At 42.5% G+C, this 14,961-nt stretch overlaps 1 protein-coding gene across 1 annotated transcript; it reads left to right on the top strand.

Annotated features, from left to right (window-relative positions):
- Positions 1-354: 354 nt before the first annotated feature.
- Positions 355-13,321, top strand: TAGAP (T cell activation RhoGTPase activating protein). The gene is made up of 10 exons (XM_060241521.1): positions 355-489; positions 1,122-1,209; positions 1,315-1,368; positions 4,332-4,398; positions 4,598-4,767; positions 5,944-6,105; positions 6,700-6,809; positions 8,757-8,952; positions 9,605-9,710; positions 12,057-13,321. The coding sequence occupies exons 2-10, from the start codon at positions 1,183-1,185 to the stop codon at positions 13,319-13,321; spliced, it is 2,157 nt and encodes a 718-aa protein (XP_060097504.1). The 5' UTR covers positions 355-489; positions 1,122-1,182.
- The last annotated feature ends 1,640 nt before the right edge of the window (positions 13,322-14,961 follow it).

The raw sequence follows: 14,961 nt of genomic DNA, 5'->3' as shown, positions 1-14,961 counted from the left end.
TCTCATAGTAGGTCTTTGATATTTAAAACTGGATTGCCCTTTTGAACAAGGCATTTAGCCTACCTACACAACAACATCTTTTTAACACATCCCACCTGATTACTGTCATAACGTGGAATCATTGTCTGTGGGACGTCTCAACTGTTCCGTCACCTTTCCATCTATGACAGCACTGGACTTTTCCTTTAAGAAGAAGAAAAGAAAAACATTCTCTGTAGCTGCCCTAAAAGGAAAGAGGAAGCCAAAGTACTACAGCATCAGTCACAGTACCTCTGCATTCAAACCCTGACGCTCCTTCCTGTCTCTACTATGCTGTGAATTTCCACCTCCCGCCACCACTCATTTAGAATGCAGCACATGTGATGCTAAACTGTTCCGTCTCCCCATCTCTGCCTCTGGCACATTAGTCACAGCAGAGCATCATGCTGGTTCTCCTTTTCTCTACAGTTTGCTCGATGTGAAAGAACTCTGGGTGGATACCATTCTCCGGTAAGCCTGAACTTTGAAAATCTGTACCAGAAAGATGTTCAGGACAAGTTGCCAGACAAAACTGCCCTGTACAGCTGAACAAGTTACCACCAGTAGAAGGTTACAGTCTCATAAACTGCTATAAATTCCTTGTACGTCCTGCTTACTTTTCTTTGTTGTTTTCAAGTACATGAAATAGTTGTCTGTTAATATTACGGCATTCCCATGCTTTAAAGTTTACTATGCATTATACTTAGTGGTTGAACTACATTATTTAATTTGCCGAATGATGTTTGTACAGTATGCTGCAGAGAGAACACTTGTATGAGGGATAGTTTCCTCATCATTCAGAGTTTGACTTCTGGAGACAGATTATTGTTTTCTAGAGAGCTGAAGGTGGTTTGAAAGGAAGATTGCTCTTCTTGGTGTATATCTTCATCTCACTTTTGCCTCTGTTAGATCTTTGTAGTTTTCCAAGAGGCTTGTTTGACAGGAGGTGAAGTGTGATCAATGAAATAATTGTGTACACAATAGGAAGTGAAGCCTAGACTAAATCAAACTTAACTTTTTTCAGAATAACACTCTGATTTTGCAGCAAGAAGTAGAAATGCTTGAGTGGATATTGCTAATATTTGCCTCTCAATTCTACACAGGCAAACAAGAGAAACCAACGAGGGAGAAAAAAATCAGCAAGTTCCATCAGCTAAGTTCCTGATGAAGGTGCTAGGTAGCTCCAACACAGTGAGTGTCCTTTTCCAAATATTATTCTATCTAAACCCTACAGTATTTTAACATAAATAGTTGAACTGGTTTTCAGCATAACCTCCCTTTGTTTTGTTTTTGTAGCCCAAAACCTTAAATGCAAGTGATATGGAGACATGGATTGCATGCCAGTCAGAGGTAAATAAACTTCAAACTGTTTACTGATCCTCTGCCCCTGAATTTATGCCAAGCTAGTTCTGCCTCTGTAAAATTATAGTCAGGAGTGTTTCTATTGATCTCAACTGATGGAGAAGTGGGAACATGATCGTGATGGTTGTTCCTTGTTGTCATCGTTAATGTTGAAATATGTGGTCCTTGATTAGTTATTGTGCTGAAATATTATTTCAAAGTATGGTCATAAGTGTCAAAAATTTTCAAAGAGCAATTCTAATCTCATTAACCCATTCTAGTCCAACTTCCACCCTGGCCATTGGATGGAGACTGCATTGGTAGCCCTCATAGATTATCTCTGCAGTCAGTTGGATCAAGGTCAGCTATGACCTCTTGACCCACCACCTTGCCAACATAGGAGTTTATGGGGTGGTCTTACAATGACTTACTTCATTTCTCCAAAGCTGGGGACAGAGGGTGGCACTAGGGGGGAGGATGTCAACTAGGTTTCCCTTAATATCCAGGGTCCCTCAGGGGGCAATCCTCTTCCTAATGTTTAACATCTATATGTACCCCCTTGCTCAGCTGGCATGGAGTTTTGAGCTGGGGTGTCATCAATATGCTAATGAAATCCAGCTGTATCTGTTGATGGATGGCCACCCAGACTCCCCACCCCCCTACAAAATTTGACCAAGGGATTGGAGGCCATGGTGGGATGGTTGGGGAACGGTTGAAATTGAATTCAACTAAGATGGAACTTCTGTAGCTGGGTGGAGGAGACTCAGGATTAGGGTTCCAGCTTCCCACTCTTGACAGTGCACCTTTAATACCAGTGCAAACCACCACAAGTTTGGGCATGGTCTTGAATACCTCCTTATCCATGGAGGTCCAGATCAAGGACTGGCATTCTATCAGCTGCACCAGACTAGGCAGCTGCCCCTTTCCTGTCTTGCCCTGATTTAGCCACAGTAATTCATGCAACAGTCACCTCCAGATTGGATTACTGTAACTTGCTCTATGCTGGCCTGCCCTTGAGACTAATCCAGAAACTCCAACTGGTCCAGAATGCAGCAGCATGAGCCCTGACTGGGACACCACAGACCGCACACATTCAACCTGTGCTGTGCCAGCTGCACTGGCTCCCAGTGGAGTACCAGGTCAGGTTCAAGGTTTTCGTATTGACCTTTAAGGCCTTGAGCTGCATAAGATCTATGTATCTTCAGGACTGCCTCCTCTGGTATGTCCCCTGAAGAGCTTTATGCTCTGCTGGAAACCGCCTACTGATGATCCCTAGCCCTAAAGACACCCTTGACCAGAGCCAGCTCCTACCTTGTAGAACTCTCTGCCAGATAACATCCATGCCCTGTGAGACCTTATGCAGTTCTGCAGGGCAAGTAAGGCAGAGATGTTCCACTAAGCTTTTGGTTGAGGACAGCAACAAGTACCATCTTATCTGGCACTCCCCTCCCCCTTTGCTCTCTCTCGCTTACAAGACAATAATACACATTGTATGTATTTTGGCACCATCTAAAGTTTTTTAATTTTAACCAACTGTTTTAATTTTAAGTTTTTTAATTTTAACCAACTGTTTTAATTTTAACCAACTTTTTAAATTTTAATCAACTGTTTTCATTTTTGTTTTATATTGTATTTCTGTCATTGTTAACCACCCTGAGTCCTGTGAAGTCAGGGAAGGGCTGTATATAAATTATAAATAAATAAATAACCAGGCTTTCTCAGAATCTTAGTCAAGTCTGTACACTGGGGTTTACTCCAAGAAAACTGTTCTTATGATGGCATTGTCAGTACTGTAAATAGTGTCCTGTTGAAAGCAATCCACACTCATATGAACATATGAAGCTGCCTTATACTGAATCAGACCCCCCTGGGTCCATCAAAGTCAGTATTGTCTACTCAGACTGGCAGCGGCTCTCCAGGGTCTCAAGCTGAGGTTTTTCACACCTATTTCCCTGGACCCTTTTTGGAGATGCCGAGAATTGAACCTGGGACCTTCTGCTTACCAAGCAAATTCTCTACCACTGAGCCACTGTCCCTCCCTACTCCACTCCAGCTACTTGGAAACAATTCTGTAAGAAGATTCTTTAGGAGTGAGCTGCAGAGTACCCTTACTACCACAGAAGTTCCAGTGAAGTGAAAGTGATGTGCTTGGGTGAATCATTATTTATTTAATGAGTTGTAAGGCTTCAGTTTGTATCCTACTAATGCTTAATGCCTAAACAGCTTTTCTTCAAAGCCTCATTAGTCAATGAGATCCATTTCATAATGTTGTTCGTTTAGAAAGCTGATGATAGCCTTACATAGACTTGTGACTAGGATTCAAAGAGCTGCTGATGCTCATGTGAAAAGTTTGCTTTAGTCCTATAGGATCTTTGACTTTCTTTCTTTCTTTCTTTCTTTCTTTCTTTCTTTCTTTCTTTCTTTCTTTCTTTCTTTCTTTCTTTCTTTCTTTCTTTCTTTCTTTCTTTCTTTTTCCTTCCTTCCTTCTTTTAATGCCACCTTTCCACCCAATTAGGGTTCACAAGGTGGCAAACATAAAATATTAACATATTTAGATAATTAAAATGCAGTTACTGTTATAAAATTAAATTAGACATGTAAACAAACAACACTAGAAGGGAATTAATAACAGTTATTTGTGGTACACCAGATGAAACAAAAAAATCTCTCTTTTTGATGTAGCAAAGAGTAGGAGAAGTTTGCCATATAGAATAGGGAGCTGCTGTTCAAGGAGACATCAAGAAAGGTGGTAAGATAGGACCTGCTTGCAAATTACGTTGCCTATTGTTGATATGTGGAAGTTAAAAGGTTCCCATCAAAAAATATTCAGTTTCTTCGAGAAATCTGTCTTTCCTCATTTTTAAGAAGGCAGACATAACTGAGGTTTCTTAATAGCCATATGTTGCATAGATACATGCCAACCTGATTAATCTTTAAGTGGCTCCATTGTGAAGTATTATTGTTTCTTCCAGGCTGACATCAAGAAATGTCAGTTGCTGGAGCCATGTGATGGTGAAGATGGGCTATGTCATCTGATTGGTGAGTTTTTAACTGTATCATTTAATAAACCTTAGACTTAGGAATTCTGCCTAACAAAATCTGTGTTCCTTAACTCCATTATAAAAGGTTGCTAGCTTAGTGTGTGCCTGTAAATTTACTAAATTCTATTGTGCAGTAGAACTCTAATGTTGACATTGCCCACTGTTAACAAGTTCTTGCTTCCTTTTTTTGACAACAGATAGTAACAAGAAAAGAAAGAAAGTGATATCTTGGCCATTTGTACTAAGACAAACCTTCACTGGGTCAGAGACCCTGGGACACCTGGAAGGTGACCTGAAGCCTTCTCTGTTTGATCAGCCATTGTCAGTGGTCTGCACTGAAGAGGACATACTCCCCAAACCAATATTGGTGAGCAAACTGTGGGATGTTGTCACTTTCTACAGGTGCTGTTCTCCCCTGCAAATAATCACAAAGCTAAACAACACTGGGATTTTCTTTCTGATGAGCCTCATTTTTTCCTCATGGTCCACAAGAAGTTCAGTTGGGGAATGTTCATATTCTCTGACAAAATCAATCAGGTTTTGTGCCAAAGAAATTCAAGCTCCCAAATAAAAATCAATTATACATGAAAATGATTTCCATATATTTATGCTGCATAAAACTGGTTCACATTTTCTGATTTACAAAGAGAATGATTATACTTGGGGGGGAATCTGAGAGAGCATTAAGGGAAAGGGAACAGAGGCTGAAGAAAGAGCATGCTGGGCTAAAAAGCAGCAAGCAGAGAAGGCAGGGTCCCAGCAGTGGGCTGGGGAAGCAATCTGTGCCTGGCTGAAAGGGGAGGATGCAAGGATGACTTGGGCCAATTTGACCCAGCACTGGCTGTTAGTCAGTCAGCTCTCAAGCACCTCCCTGTGGTCCGCCTAGACCATGGAATATTCTCTGGAATATTATCATGGAATAGGGCACATAGACCTGCTTGTCTCTGGCATGCAGCTCAGATTGAAAGGAACAGGCTGAAGAGTAGATCTAATTAAATAGGAAGATGAAACTTTCTCTAGTTCTTATTGGAAACAAAATCTAGTAAAGTGGTTCCCAACCTTTTTTGGCATGGTGACCCACAAGTCCAAATTTACTAGATTTGGTGATCCACTTCAACAAGCATCACAAGCCCAAATCTATAAAACTGCCAAAGACTGGGACTGACTTTCATAGATTTCACTATCCCCTTTTGTGACAGAACCTAAAGGGTGGGAAATGCTGATCTAGTAGATAGTATCCTATTTTACAAACACAGTTGAAAGTCAGATAAGTAAATTATATTACACTTTGTTAAGTTTTGTGTTTCTTTCTAAAATGACAGTTTCACAAGGTAATGATGGTCTGCTGTAGAAGATCTAGATTTGAATCCTGTAGCACCTTAGACAGCTAAGCTTTCAAGAGTCAAGGCTCCATTCATCAGTGAGCTTTTTCTCTCAAAACCTTATGCCTTGAAAATCATATTGGTCTTTAAAGTGCAACTGGACTCAGACCTAGACTTTCTAAAATGTAACCTTTCTTTTGTTCTTGTGATATTACTTGCAGGACATCCTTACAATTCTCTACCTGAAAGGGCCTTCCACTGAAGGAATATTCCGAAAAGCTGCCAATGAGAAAGCACGCAAGGAGCTGAAAGAAGAATTAAATGCTGGAGGGAAAGTGGTCTTAGACAGTGAACCTGTCCATCTGCTGGCAGTGATTTTTAAGGTATGTTCACTGGGTTTCTTGCTATAGCTGTCAGTTTCCCAAATATTTTATTTATTTTATTTTATTTTATTCGATTTATATCCCGCCCTACCCCACCGAGGGGGTGGGGTGGAATGGGAAGAAATGTTTGCTTACAATCAGGGCCAGCTCACCCCCTAGGTAAACTAGGCGGTTGCCTAGGGTGCTGGGAGGGGGGTCGAATTGGGCTCCCCGCCTCCCGGTGCCCAAGACAAACACCTAAATTTGCCTCTCCCCCCCCACCGCCACCGCTGCTCCTGCCACTGTCATCGCCAGCCCCCTCCCTTCCCTTCCCTTCTGCCGCACCATACTCCGCCGCCCCCCCCCCCCACGCAATCAGAGGAGCACACCGCAATGAAGATCAGCCCTACCGGCTTTGAGGCAGCCAACATCTGAACATTCTTTGAAGAGAGAGCTGGAAGAGGCTTTGCTCCCCCTTCACTTCTGGTTCTGCCGGCAGCAGCGGGGGGGGGGGGGTGGCGGCAGGCAGAGAGCCTTCCTGGAGCACCATGCACCCTAGGGCTGGTACTGCTTACAATATGCCTACATGCTAAAGTTAAGTTCATCCCAATGCAGGATTTCCTCAGAAACATCCCCCAGAAATTGTTATTATCTGAACTTTATGATGAGTGGATGACAGCATTGGAGAAAATAAACCATCATGAAAGAGTAGATGCAATTAAAAAGTAAGCACTCCATCTTCATATTTGTTTCTTGTTGTTTGTCTCCAGATTATAACACTATGGGACACTAATGCTAAACACACTCACTTGTTTTAAAGACCCATTGATTCCAGTGGAAATCATTTTTAAATGCATGTATTTAGAAATTAAAATGTGTTTGCTGCTTTGGAGGACAGCTATGGCGAACCTAGGCAGTATAATAAAAAGTTGAGACAACAAAAGTCTGTATAGTCAAAGTGATGGTATTCCCAGTAATAATGTATGGCTGTGAGAGGTGGACCACAAGGAAGGCCAAGTGCAGAAGAATAAATGCTTTTGAGCTGTAGTGCTGGAGAAGACTCTTGAGAGTCCCTTGGACTGCAAGAAGATCAAATCAGTCAGTCCTAAGGGAAATCAACCCTGACTGTTCCCTGAAAGGTCAGATGCTGAAGCTGAAACTCAAAGACTTTGGCCACCAAATGAGGAGCACTCACTGGAGAAGACCCTGATGCTGGGAAAGACAGAAGGCAAAAGAAGAAGGGGACGACAAAAGATGAGATGGCTGGACAGCATTACTGATGTAACTAACACAAATTTGAGCAGACTTCAGAGGATAGTAGAAGACAGGAGGGCCTGGCGTGACTTTGTCCATGGAGTCGCAAAGAGTGAGACTCGACTGTGCAACTGAACAACAACAAATTTAGAATTATAGCCTTCCCATATTTCCTTTACTAGCATTTGTAAATTCTACTTGTCTCAGCTGAATTTACTGCTAATTAAGTCTGTTTATAATTGCAACTTAACAATGTCATCCTTCATTTTTACTAAGAGAAATCTCATGACTCCAGAGGGGTGTACTCTCTGTTTTCTTTTGCTCCTTTGTGGAAGAGTGTGAAATTGTTTGTGGGTGGAAAGTGCTACTAATGAGGGAGGAAATATGTCCCCATTAGTCATTTGATAAGACAGGACATGGGCAGTGAGGATAGACATTCTTCTTTTCCCTCATGCAGAGTATGGGCAAATCTAATTGGCATTGTAGATGGATAGTTAAAATCATACAGCAAAGACACTCTTTCAAGTAAAAGAAATAGCTGGCGCTTAAGAGATGATTTGCAAAGAAGTGCACCAAAATGTATGAGAAAGTGCAAGAAAGAGGGGTTTTTTAAAAACATTTTCACATACTACCCCAATGAAAATTTTCAAAACAAAAATGCAAGCCTAATGAAAACTTAACATTGCATTAGCCACTTTCCTAAATATACAGACCAACTGAATTCAATGGGACTTAGTACTGAGTAACCATGATAAGGATAAAGCTGTAAAACAATGTAAAGCCTCTTATTGGGCAGTGGTGCATTTGTCCACATTTCATTGAAATGGACAGATTTGTATTGTTTTGGGCATGGAATGCATATGAATTCAAAATCTCAGCACATGAATTCAAAAGCTGAGTATTCTTAAACCCCACTGAGGTCAGAGAGTCTTTACAATGCTGCACTGGCTATATTGGCTATCCAAAATTTGAATTACATTTTGAATTGGACGGGGAGAGAAATAGCCAACCATTTAGAATTTATGATTTATATGGAATTTATTGGATTTATATAGAATAAACATAAAGACTGCATAATGGAAAAGAACCAAATGCAGGCCAGGAATTGCCTGCCTTAACTTATCTCCAGTTATATGTTGATGCATTTTGTTTTATGACATTGATTTAAAAATCAACATATGACACTTGGCATATGACACTGCTGAGTATCTGTCGATAGTTTGTGGTTAACCAGTTTCAAACACATTCATCCATTACACAGGGACTTTTGAATGGGAATTTTGTGCAACTGCTTGAAATAAATATTTCTCCATTTTAGAGGAAGTATCATCTATACAAATGTGTTTGAAATGCACTAAAAGAAAAAAGGAGAAGTTTCTGAGGTTGACTGTTCCTTTTTCATTTGTTCACTTTGATAGGGTTGCAGGCAAACTACCTCAGCCTAACATTGTTTTGCTCAAGCATCTCCTCAGTGTGCTACATCACATTAGCCAAAACTCAGCAGTCAACAAAATGAATTCCAACAATCTTGCAATCTGTATTGGGCCCAGCATCCTGAGTCCAGATCACAACCAACATCTGCCACTGGAAGCACAGAAAAAACTAACTGAGAAGGTTTGTTTGGTTTTATTCCCCGCTACTCTCACAGAATTGTAAAGCCATTATGTTCATACCCACAGGCGTATAAGCACAAGCTTTGCAAAAATGTAAGACCTAAACCAGTAAATTGCACCATTCTAGGAAAATTTTAGCTATTGTACCATGGCAATTTCTTAAAAAGCAACAGTTGTGATGCCAGAATCTAATCAATTCTGCTACGGTCAGCACATGAAGCTGGAACTGATAAAACCAGCTCAGCCTGTGCAACTGTGCACATTTAACCACTACACAGTTTGATGTAGTTAGGTATATGGACTCTTATCTTAGAGAACCGGGTTTGATTCCCCACTCCTCCACTTGCAGCTGCTGGAATGGCCTTGGGTCAGCCATAGTTCTCACAGGGTTGTCCTTGAAAGGGCAGCTTCTGTGAGAGCTCTCTCAGCTCCACCTACCTCACAGGGTGTCTGTTGTGGGGGAGGAAGATGAGATTGTGAGCCGCTCTAAGATTCAGAGTGGAGGGTGGAATATAAATCCAATATCATCATCATCAAATGCAGCACAAAAGCAAGATCATAAACTATAGTTACTACATTCTATCTAGTGTTATTATGATACAACCTAAGACCAAGGCCTGAATAACACAAATATACTTGCTTGATTTGCATAGGTGAAGACACTGGTGGAATTCCTTATTGATAACTGCTCTGATATATTTGGAGAAGACAACTCTTTGCTATTCAGTATCTCTGATGTTGATTCCCTGGACAAGTCAGGTACTCTAGCCTACAGATGTACTATATTCATTAAGGGTCTTTTAAAGAGTTTGGATCAGCATTTGATTAACCATATTTTTGGAAGAATAAATATCTTGCAATGTGCTAGGATTTCATTGGTAGCCCCTGGTAACTATACCAAAACCTTGATTCAGTCATACAAGGCTAGTGTAATTAAATATTTTATTAACTGCTTGGGAAGCCACAAAGCTGGAACCAAATGCTATGCAGATACCTCACAAGCTCACATGAGGAACTTAAATGTTAATCATTGAGGCTGCTCTCATATGGGAGTGAAGAGACAGGGAAGTAACTTAGGTTCTTGGAATCTGCTAATGGGGCTACAGCTTGTGTTTAGTGCTTTCTTTGGTATCAAAGTGAATGAAGAAAAGGGATCCTAAGTAAGAGTTGAATGCCAGCTGAGGGATAGTTGATATTGATGTAATACTGTCTGATAATTAAATTTTATATAATGGAAGCTGATCAGGGAGTAATTGAGTTGCAAATCATGGGATTACAGGGGGAAAGAAATAAAAAAAATATTTTTGCAGACTTGTCTCTGTGGTATTGAAATCCCAATGTGAGCTTTGGTTAAAAGTAACATTTTCAGATTTCAGAAGCTAATCAGGGTTGGCTAGGGTTGCCAGCCTCCAGGTGGGGTCTGGAGATCTTTCACTTTTACAACTGATCTCCAGCTGGCAGACATCAGCTTCCCTGGAGAAAATGACTGCTTTGAAGGGTGGACTCTATGGCACTGTACCATGCTGAGGTCTTTCCTCTCCCAAAGGTCCTCCTTCTCCTGGATCCACTCCCAAAGTCTCCAGGTATTTTCCAACACAGACCTGGCAGCCCTAGGGCTGGCCCTGGTTAGTATTTGAATGGGAGGCCACCAGTGCAGTCCAGGGTCACTAAGCAGAAGCAAGCAATGGCAAACCACTTCTGAATCCCTCTTGCTTTGGAAATCCTACAGGGCTGTCATGAATCAGTTGTGACTTGACAACACTTTCTAAATTTGTATTTGTTAGTAGTTCTAACCCTACAACATGGCATTTGATTTAAAAAAAAATCTGTTGAATATTGTCTTGCATAGAGTTGCCAAGTCCAATTCAAGAAATATCTGGGGACTTTGGGGGTGGAGCCAGGAGACATTGGGGGCAGAGCCAGGAACAAGGGTGTGACAAGCATAATTGAACTCCAAGGGAGTTCTGGCCATCACATTTAAAGGGATAGCATACCTTTTAAAATGTCATTTCCAAGCTCCGGGGTGGTGCGCAGCCCCTTGCTCCGCGGGCAGCAGCACTGCTTTTTCTCCTTGGCACAGCTGCTCTGACTGCAAGGGATGGAGCTGGTGATGTCACAAGGATCGCAAAGCCTGCCCAGGGCCGCTGCTCTTCACCTGCCACCCCAGCCGGGCCAGGGAACTTTAGGGGGTTTGGGCAGCAGCTGCAGGCAGGGAAGGCAGCGGCGGCTGGCCTCTCTCCCCCCGCAGAACGACTGCGCGCTCAGAAGGGCCAGGGGGGTGCCAAGTAGGCGCCCGGGTGCAGGGGCTGGCGAGGCCCAGGTGGCTTCCAAGCGAGAGGGCAGCTCGGCTCCTGGAGAGGCCCATAGGAAGACAGCCTTCCTTCGCCCCGCCACCCTGGCCAGACGCCCACCTGGCTGGGCCTGCCACTGGCCCCGGGGGGGCGGGGAGAACACGGCCGGGCAAGCGGCTGCAGGCAAAGACCCGCCCACTGCTCTCTGTCTGTGCAGCGCCTGCAAAAGCAAAGGGCCGCTGCAGAAGAGGCCCACATGCGCACTTCCCTCCCTCCGGGGACAGCCGGCGCTCCACCACCAGGGCGCGGAAGAGCCCCCAGCCAGCCGGGCTGAGGCAGGAAGGGAAGCTGTGCGGCCGCCACCAGAGAGAAAAGGGCTCTGAGAAGGAGCGCCCAGCTCCAGCCCACCCCACCCGCGCGGTGCAAGACCTCGGTCGGCAGCCAACCCAGCCAGAGGCCCGCTCGGCTCGTCTTGTCTCGGGCAGGTGGGTAGGGCCGCCATTCCCCCACACACTTTCCAGATTTTTGGCAAGCGGGGGGAGGAGGCTCCAAATCGGGGGTCCCCCACCCAGGCGGGGGATTTGGGAAGCCTAGTCTTGCAGTTTACAGGAAAACCATAAGAACTTCAGGTTTTGTCTCTCTGGGCTATCTAGAAGTCAGATAGAATTTAGCTGTATCACTCTTCTTCTCTATTAGTATTTATACATAACACACGGGCATTTTTGGTGTTGTTTTTAATGAAGCTTGGCTTATTTATAAAGACTGAATTTAAATGATCCAAACCAAAGCCTACAATTTTATTTTCATCCCACAGAAATGCTATCTCCTGGCAAGCAAAATGATTCAGCCTATGACAGCACAGACTTTGAAGGAGACTGTGATTCCAGTGATTTCCAGGACAAACATGTACAAGAAGCTAAGGGGCTAGCCAGTAGGCTGAGCAGTACAGAGCTACAGTCCCATCACCAAACCCAGACTGCCTCTGCCTCTTCTCTGACACCTTTTACAAGATTTATAAGTCAACTGAATAGGAGATATTCTGAGCCAGACATGTCTTCTTCTCAGGCCTATAAAGAAGGCAATATGAGAACCCAGAAGCTAACCAAAAGTGAGGAGAACTTTGTTCAACAGAAGGAATTAGGACTTAAGTGTCAAGGGCTTGGAAAGCAAATCACCAAACCAAACATTTGTAGGAATCAAAAGCCACCAAACCTAACTATAAGAAGTCATTTGTGTTCAGAATTGTCAACCAATTCCTTTCATAGAACATCCTCCAACAGTTCACTAGATAGTTCTTCACCAGCTTCTGACTCTTCTGTCTTCACCAGCTCACCATTGACGTCACCTTCCATTTCCAACAAAAATGCTTTTACTCAGCCCCTGTCTTTCTCTACTAAGACTTCTGTTGGAAGTAACACATCCTACCAAGAGCTCAGAAAACATTCAATGTCATTTTCTATGGTGACCCGCAAGAAGGAACTAACTAAAACCCAAAGTTGCAGCATCATTGGTTTCCAAAGAGGCAGTTTCAAAAAAGACTCCAAGAGACAGAGAGAGCTTTCCTGTCGAATAAGTCAAGGAACCTGCGCAAACAGCTACAATCCAGTGCCTGTGGGATGTCAACTGAGACCCCGTTTCTTTTCAGCAGATGAGGTATTTCGATTTGTTGATCAGAAAAATCCAGGAAAGCCACCATCCTACAAAGAGGCTATCAAAAACTGCTCAGCTGCTAGACTTCCTTCATACACTAGCCTAACTATTCAAAATATGAGATCAACAAGAGTTCACTCAGACTCTCAGACTCAATGTCCAAGGCCAAACAGAGAGATTCCAAACAAAGTGCATAAGGACATATTTAATGACAAGCTCTCTGTGATCAGTAATCCTAAGGACAAAACACAAGCCATGGATGTTGTTATTGGAATACATTCCCGAGCTAATTTGCCACTCACCCCTCAAGTCTACCGCCTGAGGACAATGTCTGGGTCTTATCAGAAGAATAAACAAGAATATTTAACACGGCGGTGTAGTCAACCAACCTTTGACCACATACAATGTGCAAAGGAATCCTATGTGTAATATATGTTGTGACTTAAACAAACGGTTCTTGCCAAATATTACTATAACCAAAATAAGCTCATTTGTGTAAACCTTTCCCCAAAGGTAGTTTTTTTTGTGTCACAGGAAATATGAATTTTAATATTAATGTATAGTCTTTGTATATAATGGATTCATATGTAGTTATCAATGTTTATGAAGTTTAAAACTTTCTAAAGCTAAGCAACTGACAGTGGTATCCATCTTTTTTCATATATATCCCACATCATGTGATATTTCCCCTTACAAGTTCTTCTTAAAAATGTAGATATTATCCCAAAAATTAAAGTATCTGAATACATGGGAGCAGCATGCTATGAAGATACTTGTAGCCCATCCAGCCTTAAACCAAAGCAGAATTTTTTTCAATGCACTGCTTCATCTGTTTTTGCATTATTCAGTTACACAGTTTCACCCACTTCCTTTTAAATTTTGTTTCCTGCTGAAATAGACCTCAATAGTTTGATACAGTTCCACTCAGAAAGCACAGGGTCCACTTTCTGTTTCTCCAGGTTATCCCTAATTACAGGGTTGCCAATCCCCAGTTGGGGGCACAGGATCCCCTAGTTTGGAGGGTTATCAGAAAGCAGAGTTGGGAAGGACAATGTCTGCTGGGCGCTTCACTATTCCCTATGGGGGCCAGTCTCCATAGTGTATAATAGGGAATTGGTCTGTGGTTATCTGGGGCTCTGGAGGGGCTGTTTTTTGTGGTAGTGATACCAAATTTTCAACACAGCATCTGGTGCCTCTCCTCTAACAAACCTCCAAGTTTCAAAGAGACTGGACCATGGGGTCCAAGTCTATGAGCCCCAAAAGAAGGTGCCCCTATCCTCCATTATTTCCAATGGAAGGAAGGCATTTAAAAGGAGCGCAATTCCTTCAAATGTAATGGCCAGAACTCCCTTTGGAGTTCAGTCATGCTTGTCACAATCTTGCTCCTGGCTCCAACCCCAAAGTCCCCAGATATTTCCTGAGTCAGACCTGGCAACCCTATCCATAAGCATTCTAGTAATTTATTATTCCTGCTTGGAACATCTTTTCTGGCTCGATGGGGCATGGGGGTTAAGCATTTGTGTACTAAGCAATAATTGGTGTTATTATTATAAAGATTGGGGTTACATTGTAAAGCTATGTAAGAATTGTCTTTCAGAAATAGACCAAAGTCCATATAGTCCAGTATTCTATCTTCATATGCTGACTTTCAGATCTATATCTGCTAAAGCTCACAAAGTCAGCATGATGAAAATAGCCATATTCTGTTCTTTCTCCTGTGCACTTGGTAATCAGAGGTATATTGCTGCTGAATACAAATATTTGCTAAATTTATCCAACAATTAGACCCTGTGGGAAAACTACTACAAACACGATGCTCTGCCCAAAAATTTCCACTTCTAAAAATTCTCCTTCCATCCTCCCCTTCCATGTATTAACAAGATTCCATTTATCTAAACTGACATCCAGTTTCCCTTTACTGATTCCTGAACTCCCTTAGGCAACTTGCAGTGCTATCCTAAGCAGAGTTACACACATGAACACACAAAATTCCCTTATACTGGATCATTCCCTCAGTCTGTAAGTATTATGCACTCAGACTTGCAGTGGCTCTCTGGTGTCTCTGGTTG

This window comes from Heteronotia binoei, chromosome 1 (genome assembly GCF_032191835.1).
Source record: "Heteronotia binoei isolate CCM8104 ecotype False Entrance Well chromosome 1, APGP_CSIRO_Hbin_v1, whole genome shotgun sequence".
Taxonomy (NCBI): domain Eukaryota; kingdom Metazoa; phylum Chordata; class Lepidosauria; order Squamata; family Gekkonidae; genus Heteronotia; species Heteronotia binoei.
This window is presented reverse-complemented; position numbering and strand designations above follow the sequence as displayed.